The sequence below is a fragment of the Stenella coeruleoalba genome, assembly GCF_951394435.1.
Source record: "Stenella coeruleoalba genome assembly, chromosome: 1".
Taxonomy (NCBI): Eukaryota; Metazoa; Chordata; class Mammalia; order Artiodactyla; family Delphinidae; genus Stenella; species Stenella coeruleoalba.
In genome coordinates this window covers 38195869-38208347 of record NC_137169.1, presented here as the reverse complement: position 1 = coordinate 38208347, position 12479 = coordinate 38195869, and the positions used below count along the sequence as shown (strand labels likewise).

The 12479-nt window shown below is 57.0% G+C and overlaps 2 protein-coding genes across 7 annotated transcripts in view; both read left to right on the top strand.

The window, feature by feature from the left end:
• MKNK1 (MAPK interacting serine/threonine kinase 1) overlaps positions 1 to 1923 on the top strand; it is a 42673-nt gene extending 40750 nt beyond the window's left edge. For 4 of the 5 annotated variants that reach the window (XM_079921188.1, XM_079921190.1, XM_079921187.1 and 1 more), the window contains one exon: positions 636 to 1923. In XM_079921188.1, the coding sequence (XP_079777314.1) occupies positions 636 to 912 (277 nt within the window). In that variant the 3' untranslated portion in view covers positions 913 to 1923. The remainder of the gene's footprint in view (positions 1 to 635) is intronic. The other variant, XM_079921191.1, reaches the window with a different exon arrangement.
• Positions 1924 to 7674: 5751 nt separating this feature from the next.
• Positions 7675 to 10580, top strand: KNCN (kinocilin; the record flags this gene model as incomplete). Of its 2 annotated transcripts, none has more annotated exons than XM_079940436.1 (4): positions 7675 to 7825; positions 8911 to 8979; positions 9671 to 9745; positions 10501 to 10580. In XM_079940436.1, 4 exons carry the CDS (start codon positions 7675 to 7677, stop codon positions 10578 to 10580), a joined length of 375 nt encoding a protein of 124 aa, XP_079796562.1. The 2 variants fall into 2 exon arrangements, with proteins under 2 accessions (XP_079796562.1, XP_079796561.1); XM_079940435.1 differs by having other exon boundaries at positions 9644 to 9745.
• Between the last annotated feature and the right edge of the window lie 1899 nt (positions 10581 to 12479).

Genomic DNA, 12479 nt, shown 5'->3' with positions numbered 1-12479 from the left:
TCCCCAAGGACCAGGGCTAAATAAAGCCTCATGGGAATCCCTCTGGGAACCAACCTCCTGGCCAGTTTCCGGGAGTTAAACAGGGAGGTATTACACCTTTATAGTCACAGTTCATTTGAGCCCAGCTTGGGTTTCTTCCTGATTCTTTAGAGCTGCATCCAGATGCCTTGAGCCTCCAAACCTTAGATCCACCTTAGAAACTGATTCAGCAAACCCAGAGTGCCCGTTACATGCTAGCCCCGAGCTGGGTTCTGGGGACACAGACGTAAAGGCACAGCCCCTGCTCTTGGAGCCCCCTGTCCTGATGGGGGAGAGGGATGTACGTGGGTGAGTTTCAAGTGCGTGACCCTTCCTCTGGTAGAGCGTGTGCAGGGCTCAGAAGAGGGGGCTCTGGATGGAAGGCGGCATTTGTCCCAACTCTTAAGTCCAGAGACTGTCCTTGAGGCTCAAAGCCTTTCCAGCCCCAGTGAAGTCAGATTCCAAACCCATGCAAGAACTTCAGAAAACCTGTGCCAGCTCAGAAAAATCCAGTGGGAGCCTAGAACCGCAGCAACTGGTGCGGGTGTCGAGGAGCTGGCTGGCGGACCCCACTGAGCCCTGCCTCCCTCTCTTCTCTGCTCCCCCCATCCCTGCAGAAATAGCAGCACAATGGACCTGACGCTCTTTGCGGCTGAGGCCATCGCCCTTAACCGCCAGCTGTCTCAGCACGAGGAGAATGAACTGGCGAAGGAGTCGGAGGCGCTGGCCGAGGGCCTCTGCTCCGTGAAGCTTTCCCCTCCCTCCAAGTCACGCCTGGCCCGCCGGAGGGCGCTGACCCAGGCAGGCCGCAGTGGAGACACGCAACCGAGCCCGACACCCACAGAGCTCTGTCCCACTCCGGGCCCCAGGCCTGGCCCCACTGGAAACCTGTGAGGGGCCTGCTCTGCGGCTCCATCCAGGCCTTTTCATCCACAAAGGCTCTCGTCCTCCTTTCCCCAGAGTCCTCAAGGAAAAAGCTTTTTCCTAAGGGGTTGTCTTTGAAAGGGAAAACTATCACTTGTCACTTTGCATAATTGCCTGCAGCAGGGACATCTCTTTACTGGGCTCCTGCCCACCTGCTCACCCGCCTGCGGATCGAGGATCCAGCCCGCTCTCACCGGCTGGGGCTGTGGCCTTCAGGGAGCCAGCCTTGAGAAGCGTCAGTTGACAGAGGCTCTTCCCTCTCTCTGCACTGTCACCCCCCTCTGGCGGTCCTTCCACCTTCCTCTGTCCTCTGGACGTCCTCCCCCGTGGGCTGAGGGAAGCCATTCCCTCGATTCAGGGAAGGGCAGGGAGCCTTCTGCATTCAGGAAGCCAGATCCGTCTTCCAGTCGATAGCTCAGAGAAGCACATAATCTTTCTTTGCCATGACCAAAATGTGTCCGTCATTTATCATCCTCTGCCTTGTTTAGGATTGCTGCTGAAGTCAGTATTATTTCGTGTTTTACAATATTTGGCATTTTTTCTAACCGTGCTCTTCCGACAAAGATGAGACTTTAAACTCCCACTGTGAGCCCGTGGACTTTCCAGAGCTCTTAGGGTTCATTCTTCTCTCCTGAATTTCCATGTATTTGGAAGGTTTTAATGAGCTATTTCCTATTACTCTAACTGGTTTTAAGCTGTTCAGATGATGAGTGACTTAGAGACCAGTGTGTCTGCTGCTACCTTCCTCGAGCCTGGTGTGGAGGGCAGCGCAGGTCTGGGGCACTGAGGAGCTCTGTGCCTGAGGTGGAGCCAGTCCGGAGGCTGCCCGGCCACCCTGGTCTGAGCTGTGTGGTGCCTTCTGCTGGGGAGCTGATAGCTGAGCATCAGCGGAGCTGCTTGGTTATCTAAGAAAATCGATTTGCATATGTCAGATGTTTTTGCAACACAAGGATGCTATTATGCATTGTGCTTATTTTAATAAAACTGTTTTAAATTCTAGTGCCTTCCTGGTGGTCCTTTCTTCACCTGCAACCCTGAGGAGGAGACAGGCCTTCTAGAGAGGGGCTGGGTCCTGCCAAGGGGGGGTGCCCCTTGTCAAGACCTCTGAATATAGCACAAGGTGAAGGCGAGATCATTGCTTCTCTTTTTTCAGTGAGGAAATGAAATTCGTCAAACATTTGTCAATCTCCTTTTCTGTGCCAGGACCCAGAGATAAGTGGGAAACAGCCTCTGCCTTTTAGGATCTCCCTATCCAGTGGAAGAGGCCGTGTCAGCAACCACCACACAAGCTGGCTTCAAAAAGCACTTTAACAGGCATGCCCTGTACCCAGCCCAGCCCACCCACCGAAGCGGAGCAGAGTCCCGTCTGTCTGAAGCAGCACTGAGCCTTTCTTGAGGTTCCATCGTGTGCCTGGGACTGTGCTTGTCCTGCCAGAGTTAGTAACAAAGAAAAATGGCGCCTCGATCCACAGTCCTCATGTTCTTCAAGCAGAAGGCTTCTGTGCGCATTGCCTTAGTAATCCTCAGAACCAGACTCAGAGGACTGTATGGGGAGGGCCTTTAGAAATTCCCAAGGAGGTGGCAGAGGGAGGTCTGAGTGTCAGGGCAGAAGACTGGGCACTGCTGCCAGCTTTGCTCCCTGGGGGAGCAGAGAGCCGAGAGGGGGTGCGGGGCTCTTCCCTGTGGGGACAGGTCATGGGCCAGGCTGCCAGGTGTTCTGCACCGTGAATCCTCCATGTCAACGAGGACATACTTTTTGTTGATGGTCCTTCCTTTGCAGGAACCCGTACCATCCTCACATCCCCTCTTCATCTACCCGGTGTGGGATGGGCTGGATAAATTGGCCTGCAGAATCTGAGCCTTTTGACCCAGTCTCCTTGTCCCTGGAGACTGGGAAGCAGGGTGTGACTTTTGTCTCTGGACTCCAGCCCCACCCTGGTCAATCCTCCAGGTTGGTCCAGCAGGGATGTGACTTACAGGAGCTTCCTGGACCGAGTATTCCACCCATCCCACTCCCCAGGTCCACCTGGCCAGGCCTCTCTCATCCACAGCTCTGCTTAAATGCTGCTGTGCCTACTTTGGTTTTGCTGGCGTTGTTGTGCACTTACTAAGTAACAAGTGCTTTCTGAGAAGCTCACAGGCATTCTCTAATTTAATTCTCAGAGCAGTTATATGAGGTAAGGTGCTATTTACCCCACTTAACATGAAGAACCAAGCGGAAAAAGGAAAAAAATAGCTTGCCCACAGCTGTAGAGCTAGGAAGGTAGAACTGGAATTCTTCCCAGAGACCTGATACCCAGAGCTGTGCTACCTGGGTTCAAATCCCAGCTCTTCCACTTACTGGCCTTGGGCCCTGGGCAAGTTACACAATCTCTGAGGGTCTCAGTTTCTTAAACCAAAAATTGGGGAGGCTAGTGCTTACCTCGTGATGCTACTGTGAAAGTTACAAATTAATAAATGTAAAGTGTTTAGAGCAGTTCCAAGCACACATAGTAAGTGCTCAATAAATATTACAGTAGCCGTGATGGTTGTAGTTACTTTTATTGTTGTCTCCTGGGGCATAATTGCTCAACTGGGCCCCAGTGATGGAGATGAGGAAACCTTCTTGGCTTGTGTGGGTGGAGATGTGTCTGGCCTTTCCACACGGGGCTGGCCTCTGGCCCTTTGTGGGATCCTCCTGCTGGCAGGCTGCTCTGTCCCTCTTGGTGGGGGTCCCTGTCCCCATGGGGCAGCTGTTATGCCACGGGAAGAGCCAGGTTGGGGGCTGGAGCCCTGGGTCCTAGTCCTTCCTTTACCACTGTTCACTAGGTGACCTTGGGAAGTCCCTTGCCCTTTCTGGGGACCAGGCCATGTGCCTGGCTCTGCTGGGCAGAGGCAGACATGCTGAGGGAGGCCCTGGGGCCTGGAACTGTGGCAGCCAGAGCCCCAGCTCTAGGGCTCACGTGCGGGCTGCCCTTAGGAGAGGGCTGGAGTGTCCTGGACCTCAGGCTTCTTGCCTCAAATCCAGTCTCGGCAGGCCTCGACCCCAGCCCATCCTGATTCAAATGGACCCTGAGGACTCCTGTCTGAGCTCCGTCTGGGGGCTCAGGTACAGGGATGGAGTCTTTCTCCCTCCAAGTGTCCACCTGCCTGAGCTCTGAGGTCCCCTCCTCCCTTCTGGCTGACTGCCCCTCTCCAGATCCAGCTTGGTGAACAGCAGTGCCCTAGTCCCATGCCAACTGCTCCAGCTGCTGAGGTCTGAGGGGAGCAGCGAGAAGCAAGGTCCCCCCACGGCTGGCACTCTTGTTGCCATGGTAGCAGTTGCCTTGGAAGCCACTTCCCCGACTTCAGCTTCCAAACAGTCCAGGAAAGCTGCCTGTCCCCCAAGGGATCGGTGAATTAATCAAGCTCTTTTCCAGGGTCCTCACCCCTCAAGGAAAATAAACAGAACTAAACCAAGCTGAGGCCTTTTCACCCACTCTTTCTCCCCACCCCCATGCCACCCTTGGACTTGGTGCTTCCAGGAAGGAAAGAGCATAGGCAGGCACCCTCCAGCCCTGGCCTCCCTGTCAGACAAAGAGATTTTGTGACAGAGTTCAGCAGTGACTCACGGCCTAGCCACACTGGATCCGGGGGCCTGGAGGACCGAGGCTTCAGCTAGGAGGGCTCTGAGCTTGGGGATGGGGAAGTGTAGGGTGGTCAGGCTCTAGAGCCTGGGGCTCCCATCTCATCCACCTGTGCCAGTAAGCTCATCACCCAAGGGCAAGCATGCACTTTCTTTCTCAGAGCTGGTACGGCCAGTATTGAGGAAAGAATTGGCAAGTCTCCCTCTCTACATTTGTAATCAACAGAGGAGCAGGTGTCACAAGTTTCCAGTAGCCTTTAGCGACACTCCTGTCATGCGGGAACGACGCAGGCCTCGACTGATTCTTCTGAACACCATGTCTCCCTCTAATGATGGGGTTGCCAATTCCTCCCACCTCCAATAAGATAATTTAGAGATGTGCTAGCATACTTCCCAGCTGAGCGGGGAATCTGGACGTTGGGTTCCATCATGGACTCTGAAGCCGTCCTTCCACCTCCCCATGTCTCGGTCTCCCCATCTGTTCTGGGAAGGAGCTGGGAGGTTCTGTGATCTTGTAACTGATGGTGGCTTAATGTGTCTCTCCTCCATATGCTCTGCTCTGCCTCTGTGCCCTGAGGGATTTACAGTGTCAAAGGAAAACTCTAATTTAGAATTTGTCTCCGGTTTTTAGAGGTCAGGGTGTTCTGGAATCTGAAACCCACAATGCACAGGCATCCCTGACTCTGGCCCCTGCCATCCCCATCCCCATTCACCAGATGAGCAAAGTGAGTCCCACAGTGCAAGGTGCCCACCTCGGAGATGTGGCCGGGGAGCCTCTGTCTTGCTGATGGTATGGGAGCGTCGCCCTCAGCCTGACACCAGGAGAGGAGCCGGCACAGGCCCTGCCTGGCCAGAGTTATGCAAACACTTAATAGGGGCGGAGGGGTGGGGTGGGGGGGGCATTGTGGAGGGTGTTCAGGTTCCCAAAGCTTCATGTCTCAGGAACACGTTTTCATGGACAACTATTTTGATGGCTCCTTCTAAAACTAGTCAGTGGGGGATAAATTGTGTGACAGAGACATGCGTTGTCATTTGATGCCTAATTAGAGGAATAATCAGACCTCATCCTGGCGAGAGGTACAGGGGATGTTGGCAGCAGCAGCTGTGGCTGGGATGCCCACCTCCAGGGCCTTCCTCGTATGGGGGCCGGGAACATGGCCCTGGGGTCCATCGTTGCTCTGCGGTCACCCCTCCTCTCTTCAAACCTTTGAGTTCACACGTGTCCCCGCCCAGGCCTCACTCCAGCTTCCTGACAGGGCCTTCCCTCAGTTGAAGCTCAGTCAGATGACCCTGGCATTCCCAGGCCCCTACCCCCACCCAGGAAAGCCTCCTGTTAGAGACAGAGGTCCCATGGTGCCCGCGGCCCTCCTCTCTGCCGACCTGAGGTGGTCGTACAGGTCCAAGCCCTCCCCAAGCTCTGTCCTTGTGTCCAGAAGCCCAGCCCGGGTGCCCACTGGCCACTCAGTGGTGCTCACGCCCTGAACCTGCCCTCAGGGGGCTCACCGTCTACAGAGGAGACAGGTGGCAGGCACTTCAGCGTGGGGATGCAGCCACTCAGGAGCCCTCAGGAATGGCTCTGCAGGGTCCTGCAGGATGAGGGTTCTCCAGATGGCAGAGGCCAGGTACACACTAGCAGAAGGGCCGCAGAGGAGGGGGGGGGCCGGGGGCAGGAGGAGCTGTGGAGGCAGGTGGAGGCCAGAGGCCTTGGGCCTGGCTGCATCGGACAGCAGACATGGAGCGGAGAGACAGGAGATCCAAAGAGAGGCCAGTGGGGCTGGTGATGGGACCCTGGGAACTGTGCTGATACATTAACAGCCAGAGAATGCAATTAGCGATGAGGGCTGGCACTGGGGTGCGGGGCCGGGCTGGGCTGGGTTACCGCTGCCCGGCCTTGACTTGGTGGCTTCTGCAAGTAGGTCAGACAGGCTGGGCAGAGCTCAGCCCACAGGTCAGGAGGCGCCAGCCTTGTCCCCGTCTCCTGACCCCGACTGCTGACACCCAGCCCCTGCCAGTTCCTCTTCCCAACTCTAGCCCCCTAGCTTGCATGTGTTTCCTCCCACCCCTGCACCCACCACTGTTCTTCCCTGTCAGCCCCCCACCCGGGATCCCAGGGCAGATGGAAGGGCTCACCTTCTCAGCCCACTGGCAACTGAAAGGAAGCCTACCTGAGGAGGAGAGGGTCGCCTGAGTTCGTCCTCATACTAGGACCTCTCAGCTCTGCCTGGGGGCCCAGAGGTTGATGGGAGGGGGGAGGGGGAGAGGTGGGGTTAGCGAGGGGACTTGGCAGGACCCTCTCCCCCTCCTCCTCCTGTCCCCGTCGCTGTTCCTGTCTCCTGAGCCTCGTCCAGGTCTCCTTCCATGCTTCTGTCTCTGAGTCCCCAAGCAGAGGCCCCCAGGTGTACCTCCAACCAAAGGGACAGCAGAGTGGGTCCTGAGCATGTGGCCAAGGAGTCTCCTCACGTCTCTGGCTGCCGAGCCGCACGTGAAGCCGCCCGCTCATCCTGCCCCGTCCAGGACCAACAGTGGAACCTGGGCTGACTGCCCTAGTGGGCCTGTGGGCAGCAGCTCACATTGCAACCTCATAAATAACTCAGCACCTCCTGCCGCCTGCATCTCTGAGGAAGCCACGTCCTCTGGACCAGCCCCGCCTCCCACCTCCATTGCTTTAAACTTTAATAGGCTGAGGCTCAGTGGCAGCTGAGCAGGCTCCAGGGAGCTGGGGCAGGAGGTCCTGGGCAGGGGAAGTCCTGGGCAGGGGAGCTCGGGCTGAGCTCTCCCGAGAGGAGGCTGACGGGGGAGGAGCCCGTGGGGCAGTCCCAGCTCTCCAGAACTCTGGCAACCAAGGCAGGATGTGAGCAGGCAGAAGTTCCGAGAGTGGCTTCCAGCTTCAGGGGTCTTTAGGGGAGGAAGAGTAAGCTGGGGCGACCTGGGAGAGATCCTAGCTAAGACTATTGTCGGATAGGGTTGCAGATAAAGCCAAGGGTTACCAGCCCAGAATCTTACTGCCCAGAAACTCCCTCCCTAAAGGTGGAGCTCCAGCAAGGAGACATCCAAGAGGACTGAGACCTCCAGGGCTCTTCAGGGGAAAAGGCTCCGCTGGCTGGAGACTGTGCCCCGGGTGGGCCTGCATGGACATCCCCATCAGCAGCAGAGACTTCCGCTGCCTGCAGCTGGCCTGCGTGGCCCTCGGCCTGGTGGCCGGCAGCATCATCATTGGTGTCTCCGTGTCCAAAGCTGCAGCTGCCGTGGGTGGAATCTTTATTGGTGCCGCTGCTGTGGGTGAGCAGGTGCTGGGCTCGGAGAGGGAGCCGGGGCCATGGTCAGGTGAACGAGAAATGGAGGGAAGAGCTCGGTCATCAGGAATTTGGTTGGGGAGGACGGAAGCAAGAGGTGTGAGCAAGGCAGCCATGGTGGGGGGCGGGTACGGGGAGGGAGAGGGAGATTGGGGTGAGATTCCCGCAGCGCACTGCAGGGGTCAGCAGGTGTGGAGGAGGCGCTGGCGACCACTCCTCTTGGGCTACTCCAGCTCCGGCTCCCAGTCCCAAGCCCTGGGCTCTTGGGTTAGTGTTGGGACTCATAAGCCTGCTGGGGCTGAGTTGATGGGGGGCAGGTGGAAGAGAACAGAGTTCTCTGTGGGACCCTCCTTGAGCCAGGACAGGATCTAGCTCAGAGAGAAGGCTTCTTTTTCTTTTCCCAAATGTCGCAGCAGCAGATCTGTCTGTCCAGGCATCTATCCGTCTATCTGGGCCAGTCCCACTCACCTCCCCACAGTGGTGTTGGGTACCATCCCTCGCCCCACTCCGCCACCCTGGGCCACAAGCAGAAGCAGAAGCACGAGGCTGGTGGGCTCTGGGCATCTGTACCTGTGAACTCAGGCCAAGGGCCACAGACCCTTGGGAGTGGGCAGAGCAGGACCCGCTCTTCTGCTACCCCCTCCCCAGGTCTGGGTGAAAAGGAGCACACTGAGGAGCACCCCCAGTCCTGCCCTGGGGGCCCTAGGGGAGGGTGGGACATCAGAGAGTTGGGGAGTGTCAATGGGCCCATTTCCAGCCAGCTGGGAAGGAAGAAAGCCAACCTGCTCATCACCTGGGCGGTGTGGAGCCAGGAGCCTGGGCCTTCACAGCCTGTAGCCCCTTCCGCAGAAGGCACTGCTCCCCAACCCCTCCTGGGGCCGGGTATTGGGGAACCCCCCACGCACACACTCACAGCCTGCATTTATACACCCACAGTCCCAACCCTGCCACTGGGGTTCCTCCCATGCTCGCCCATAATCCACCCCCAGGCTCACAGCCCACAGCTTCATGCAGCTCAGACTAAACAGGCTCCCTCCCCATCAGGGAACCCCTCTGTGTCTCTCTTCTCAGGGCTCCTCATCTTGGCCTACCCCTTCCTGAAGGCTCGGTTCAACCTGGACCGCATCCTGCCTACGATAGGTGAGTCCTCTCCCCGGCCCCCAGCAGAGGACTGGGTGAGACGATTTGTTTGTAAGTCTGTGGCCCACTCTGCAGTGGAGCCGAGCCCACGTGTGTCGCTGGTACTGGCTGTGTGTGAGACCTTAGGACCCTTGTACAGCTCCCCTCCTCTTCTCAGCTCCCCACATATGCGCTCCCATCTCCATCAATCCTGTGGGGCTATGTATCTCTGGGTCTCCCCGGGACCTCCACTTCCTTAAAAATCTGCCACCTTGGGCTTCCCTGGTGGCGCAGTGGTTGAGAGTCCGCCTGCCGATTCAGGGGACACGGGTTCGTGCCCCAGTCCAGGAAGATTCCACATGCCGTGGAGCGGCTGGGCCCGTGAGCCATGGCCACTGAGCCTGCGCTTCCGGAGCCTGTGCTCCGCAACAGGAGAGGCCACAACAGTGAGAGGCCTGCGTACCGCAAAAAAATAATAATAATAAAATAAAATAAAAATCTGCCACCTTCTCCTTCCAGGGCCCATTTCTTCCACCTTCACTCCTCTCCCCAGATCAGCTCAGATCACGTGGGAGACGTAAAGGGATGTAGTGGAGCAAAGACAGCAGCAGGGATGGAGAGTAGATAACAGGAGGGCCTTCCCTTCCCAAAGCTGGACTTGATTTGAGAATGGCTTGGTAACCAGGGGGCTTGGGGTGGTCTCATCCTATAGGGAGTCTAAGAATCCACCCCCAGCCAGGGCCAGACCACGGGGAAGGAAGATCCAGCGCCAATGGTAATAAAGAAGGTAAGTTCCAGAAATCCCGGAGTCCATCTGCCATCTTCCCCCTCTGGGTGCACAGCTCTGTGGGGAAACCTTGAGGGAAGTGCAGAGGGGACTTCTCCGATCACAGGGAGGCAGCAGCGTTGGGTATTTCTTCCATGAGCTTAGTCAGAACCCTTCTTGCTCCCAGCTGAGCTCAGCTGCTCTGGTCCCCAGGGTTTCTCTGTCAGGCCCAGCATGACACCGCACTGCCCCCTTCCCTGCCCTAGGCCCCATGCCCACTTATTTTCTCACTCTCCTCTTCCACTGTGGAATCCAGCTCTCAGAGCGGGTACCTGAAACTGGGCATCTCCCTCCTCCCTCCTCCCCACACACTGGAGGATGCCAGAGCAAGAGTTTCTCAAAGATGCCTCCATCCTGTGTCTGCTGCCAGTGGAAGTGCCTATTCCAGACACCCTGCCCAGCACTTTCCATGTGTTAATTTGTTTCATTCTCAGAACAGGCAGGTGCTATAATTAGCCCCACTTTATATATGGGCCAACTGAGGCACAGGGAGATTACGTGAGGCAGCCAGGAAGTGGTGCGGCCAGAAACCAGGCCTTCAGCCCCGAGTCCTGCCTCTAACACCCACACCATGCTGCTGTCCTCCAGAAGGGCCACTCTGACCATCCATGCCTCCCTCCCTCCCCATTCTAGCCCGCTCTGACCCCGGGTCCCTCTGGGTGGCCCTGACCCGGGACCTGTCTACTCAGCAAGGCCTGTCCTGGTCTCTCCCGCAGGAGTCCGCAGCAGCCTGTCCACCGTGAGCAGAACCCTGGAGAAGCTGAAGCCAGGGGGAAGGGGGGCTGGGGAGGGCTGAGGCAGGGGCTGACGGGCTGCCCCCTGCCCTGCCCTCTCTTCCCACCCGCTACCCCAATCTCAGAGCCTGCCCGGGTCCAAACCAGAGATGAATCAGGTCCTGGAGATGCCAGACCTGCTTTCACCAAGACCATTGGAAATGGATTCCCTGTAGTGGGGTGGGGCCTGGACCACGGTGTCTCTGGTTTCAGGCTCTTGACCTGGATTTTCTCTCTGAACTGCTGCTTGGCTTTCTTCCCTTTTTGATCTACTGTCTGGATCCTCTGGAATTTGGGGCCCAGTGATACCCCAGTCTCTTGCTCCAGCCTGGCCAGGGAAGTGAACCGCAGGCTCACAGGAACCACACCGGGTCTGGGCCTGGCCCTGGGCCTCAGGAGCTCACTGGCTGCATAGAGGGCCTGGACCAGACTCCCCTGAATATCAAAAGCTCCAGGCAGCTCCTCAGGAATGGGCCCTGAGCAGCAGTGAACCAGACAGCGGCATAGCCTAGAAAAACAAAATGGTCGCTGCCTTGACAGGAGCCCAGGTGACGCACGGGCCTGGAGGCTTCCAGGAGGAGGTGTCTCCTGAGCTGAGCCCTGTGCTGAGACTCTTGGGGTTTGACTCCACTATTTAAGGCTTTTCATGATCTGACTGCAAACAAGACCTCCAGCCTTCCTTTTCTCCCCACCCTCTCACTGCTCCTGAACCATCGAAACACGTTCCAGCTCCCAAGCCTTGACCTGTGTTCTCCTGGATGCCCCCCACTCTGCTCCTCTCTGCCTATCAGATCCCCCATCCTTAAAGGCCTCCTTCCAAGTGTCCCCTTAACCACAATGCCCTCCTCATCCTCTTCCACCAGCCTCTGTCTCCCTCTTTCGACACCCTCCAGGCAGGTTGAAGTCTTCTTTTTCACAAAACAGTTACTAATCCTGTTTAAACCTACTGTCTATTGCCCTTTTCCAGTTACCATCACGGTGCACAGTAAGTGCTCAATAAATGTTAAATGGCTTAAATTTAGTGGAAAAACAATTCCCTAGGCTTTCCCGGGAGAGCCACTTCAAGGCTCCACATGTGTACAGGGTTTGGAGCCGGACTGTACAGGAAACATTGCTCCTCCCTCCACGCCACTCCTCATACACCTGCGACCTCAGGGGGAAGCAGAGTTGTATGACCTCTGTGGAGACATCTTCTCCATGTGGCCTCTGTCCTCGTTGGTGAGCAAAAGACAAGCTAGGAAAAGTCTCATTCTTCAAGAATCAGTGCAGATGACACCTCTTCTTGGAAGCCTCCCCTGACTTCTCTGTGCCCCCACAGCCCCAGGGCTCCCCTCCATCACAGCCCCCAGCACTCTGAGTGGCCTCTGTCTATTTCCCCCTCACGAGAGTGGGGGCGCTGAGGGCCAGGCACATGGAAGGTACCCAGTGGATGTTGGAAAACCACACCAAAAGCAGGAGAGAGCAAGCACCCTATCGTACAGATGGGAAAGCTGAGGCCCTGCAGGAAAAGGACTCATCAAGTCCCATGGTGAGAGATTGTCCCAAACCTCGCATCCAGGCCTCTTCTCTCTCCCCACCCACGGCTCTACCCTCTGCTGCCCTCTGCACAGGCCCCAGGGACCAACTCCCTGACCACAGTGGGACAGACCTCCATGGATAGAACAAATTTCACAAATGCTGCTGGGCTGGGGAGACTTTTGTTCCTCCAGCCCGAGGGAAGTCAGTGTCCCCCTCCTTGCATTTCCCTCCCGCCTGCTCCCTCTCCCTTCTCCTTTTCCTCAACATCATCGTCATCAACAATAACTCGGGCCTGGTTTCCTTGATCAGTAAGGAAATGCTTCCTCTGGTCCGTCTTCATCCTCACCAGCAGCACCCCAAAGAGATGCCTAGAGGTGGATGGGGTGGAAGTGGGGAAGGTGGTG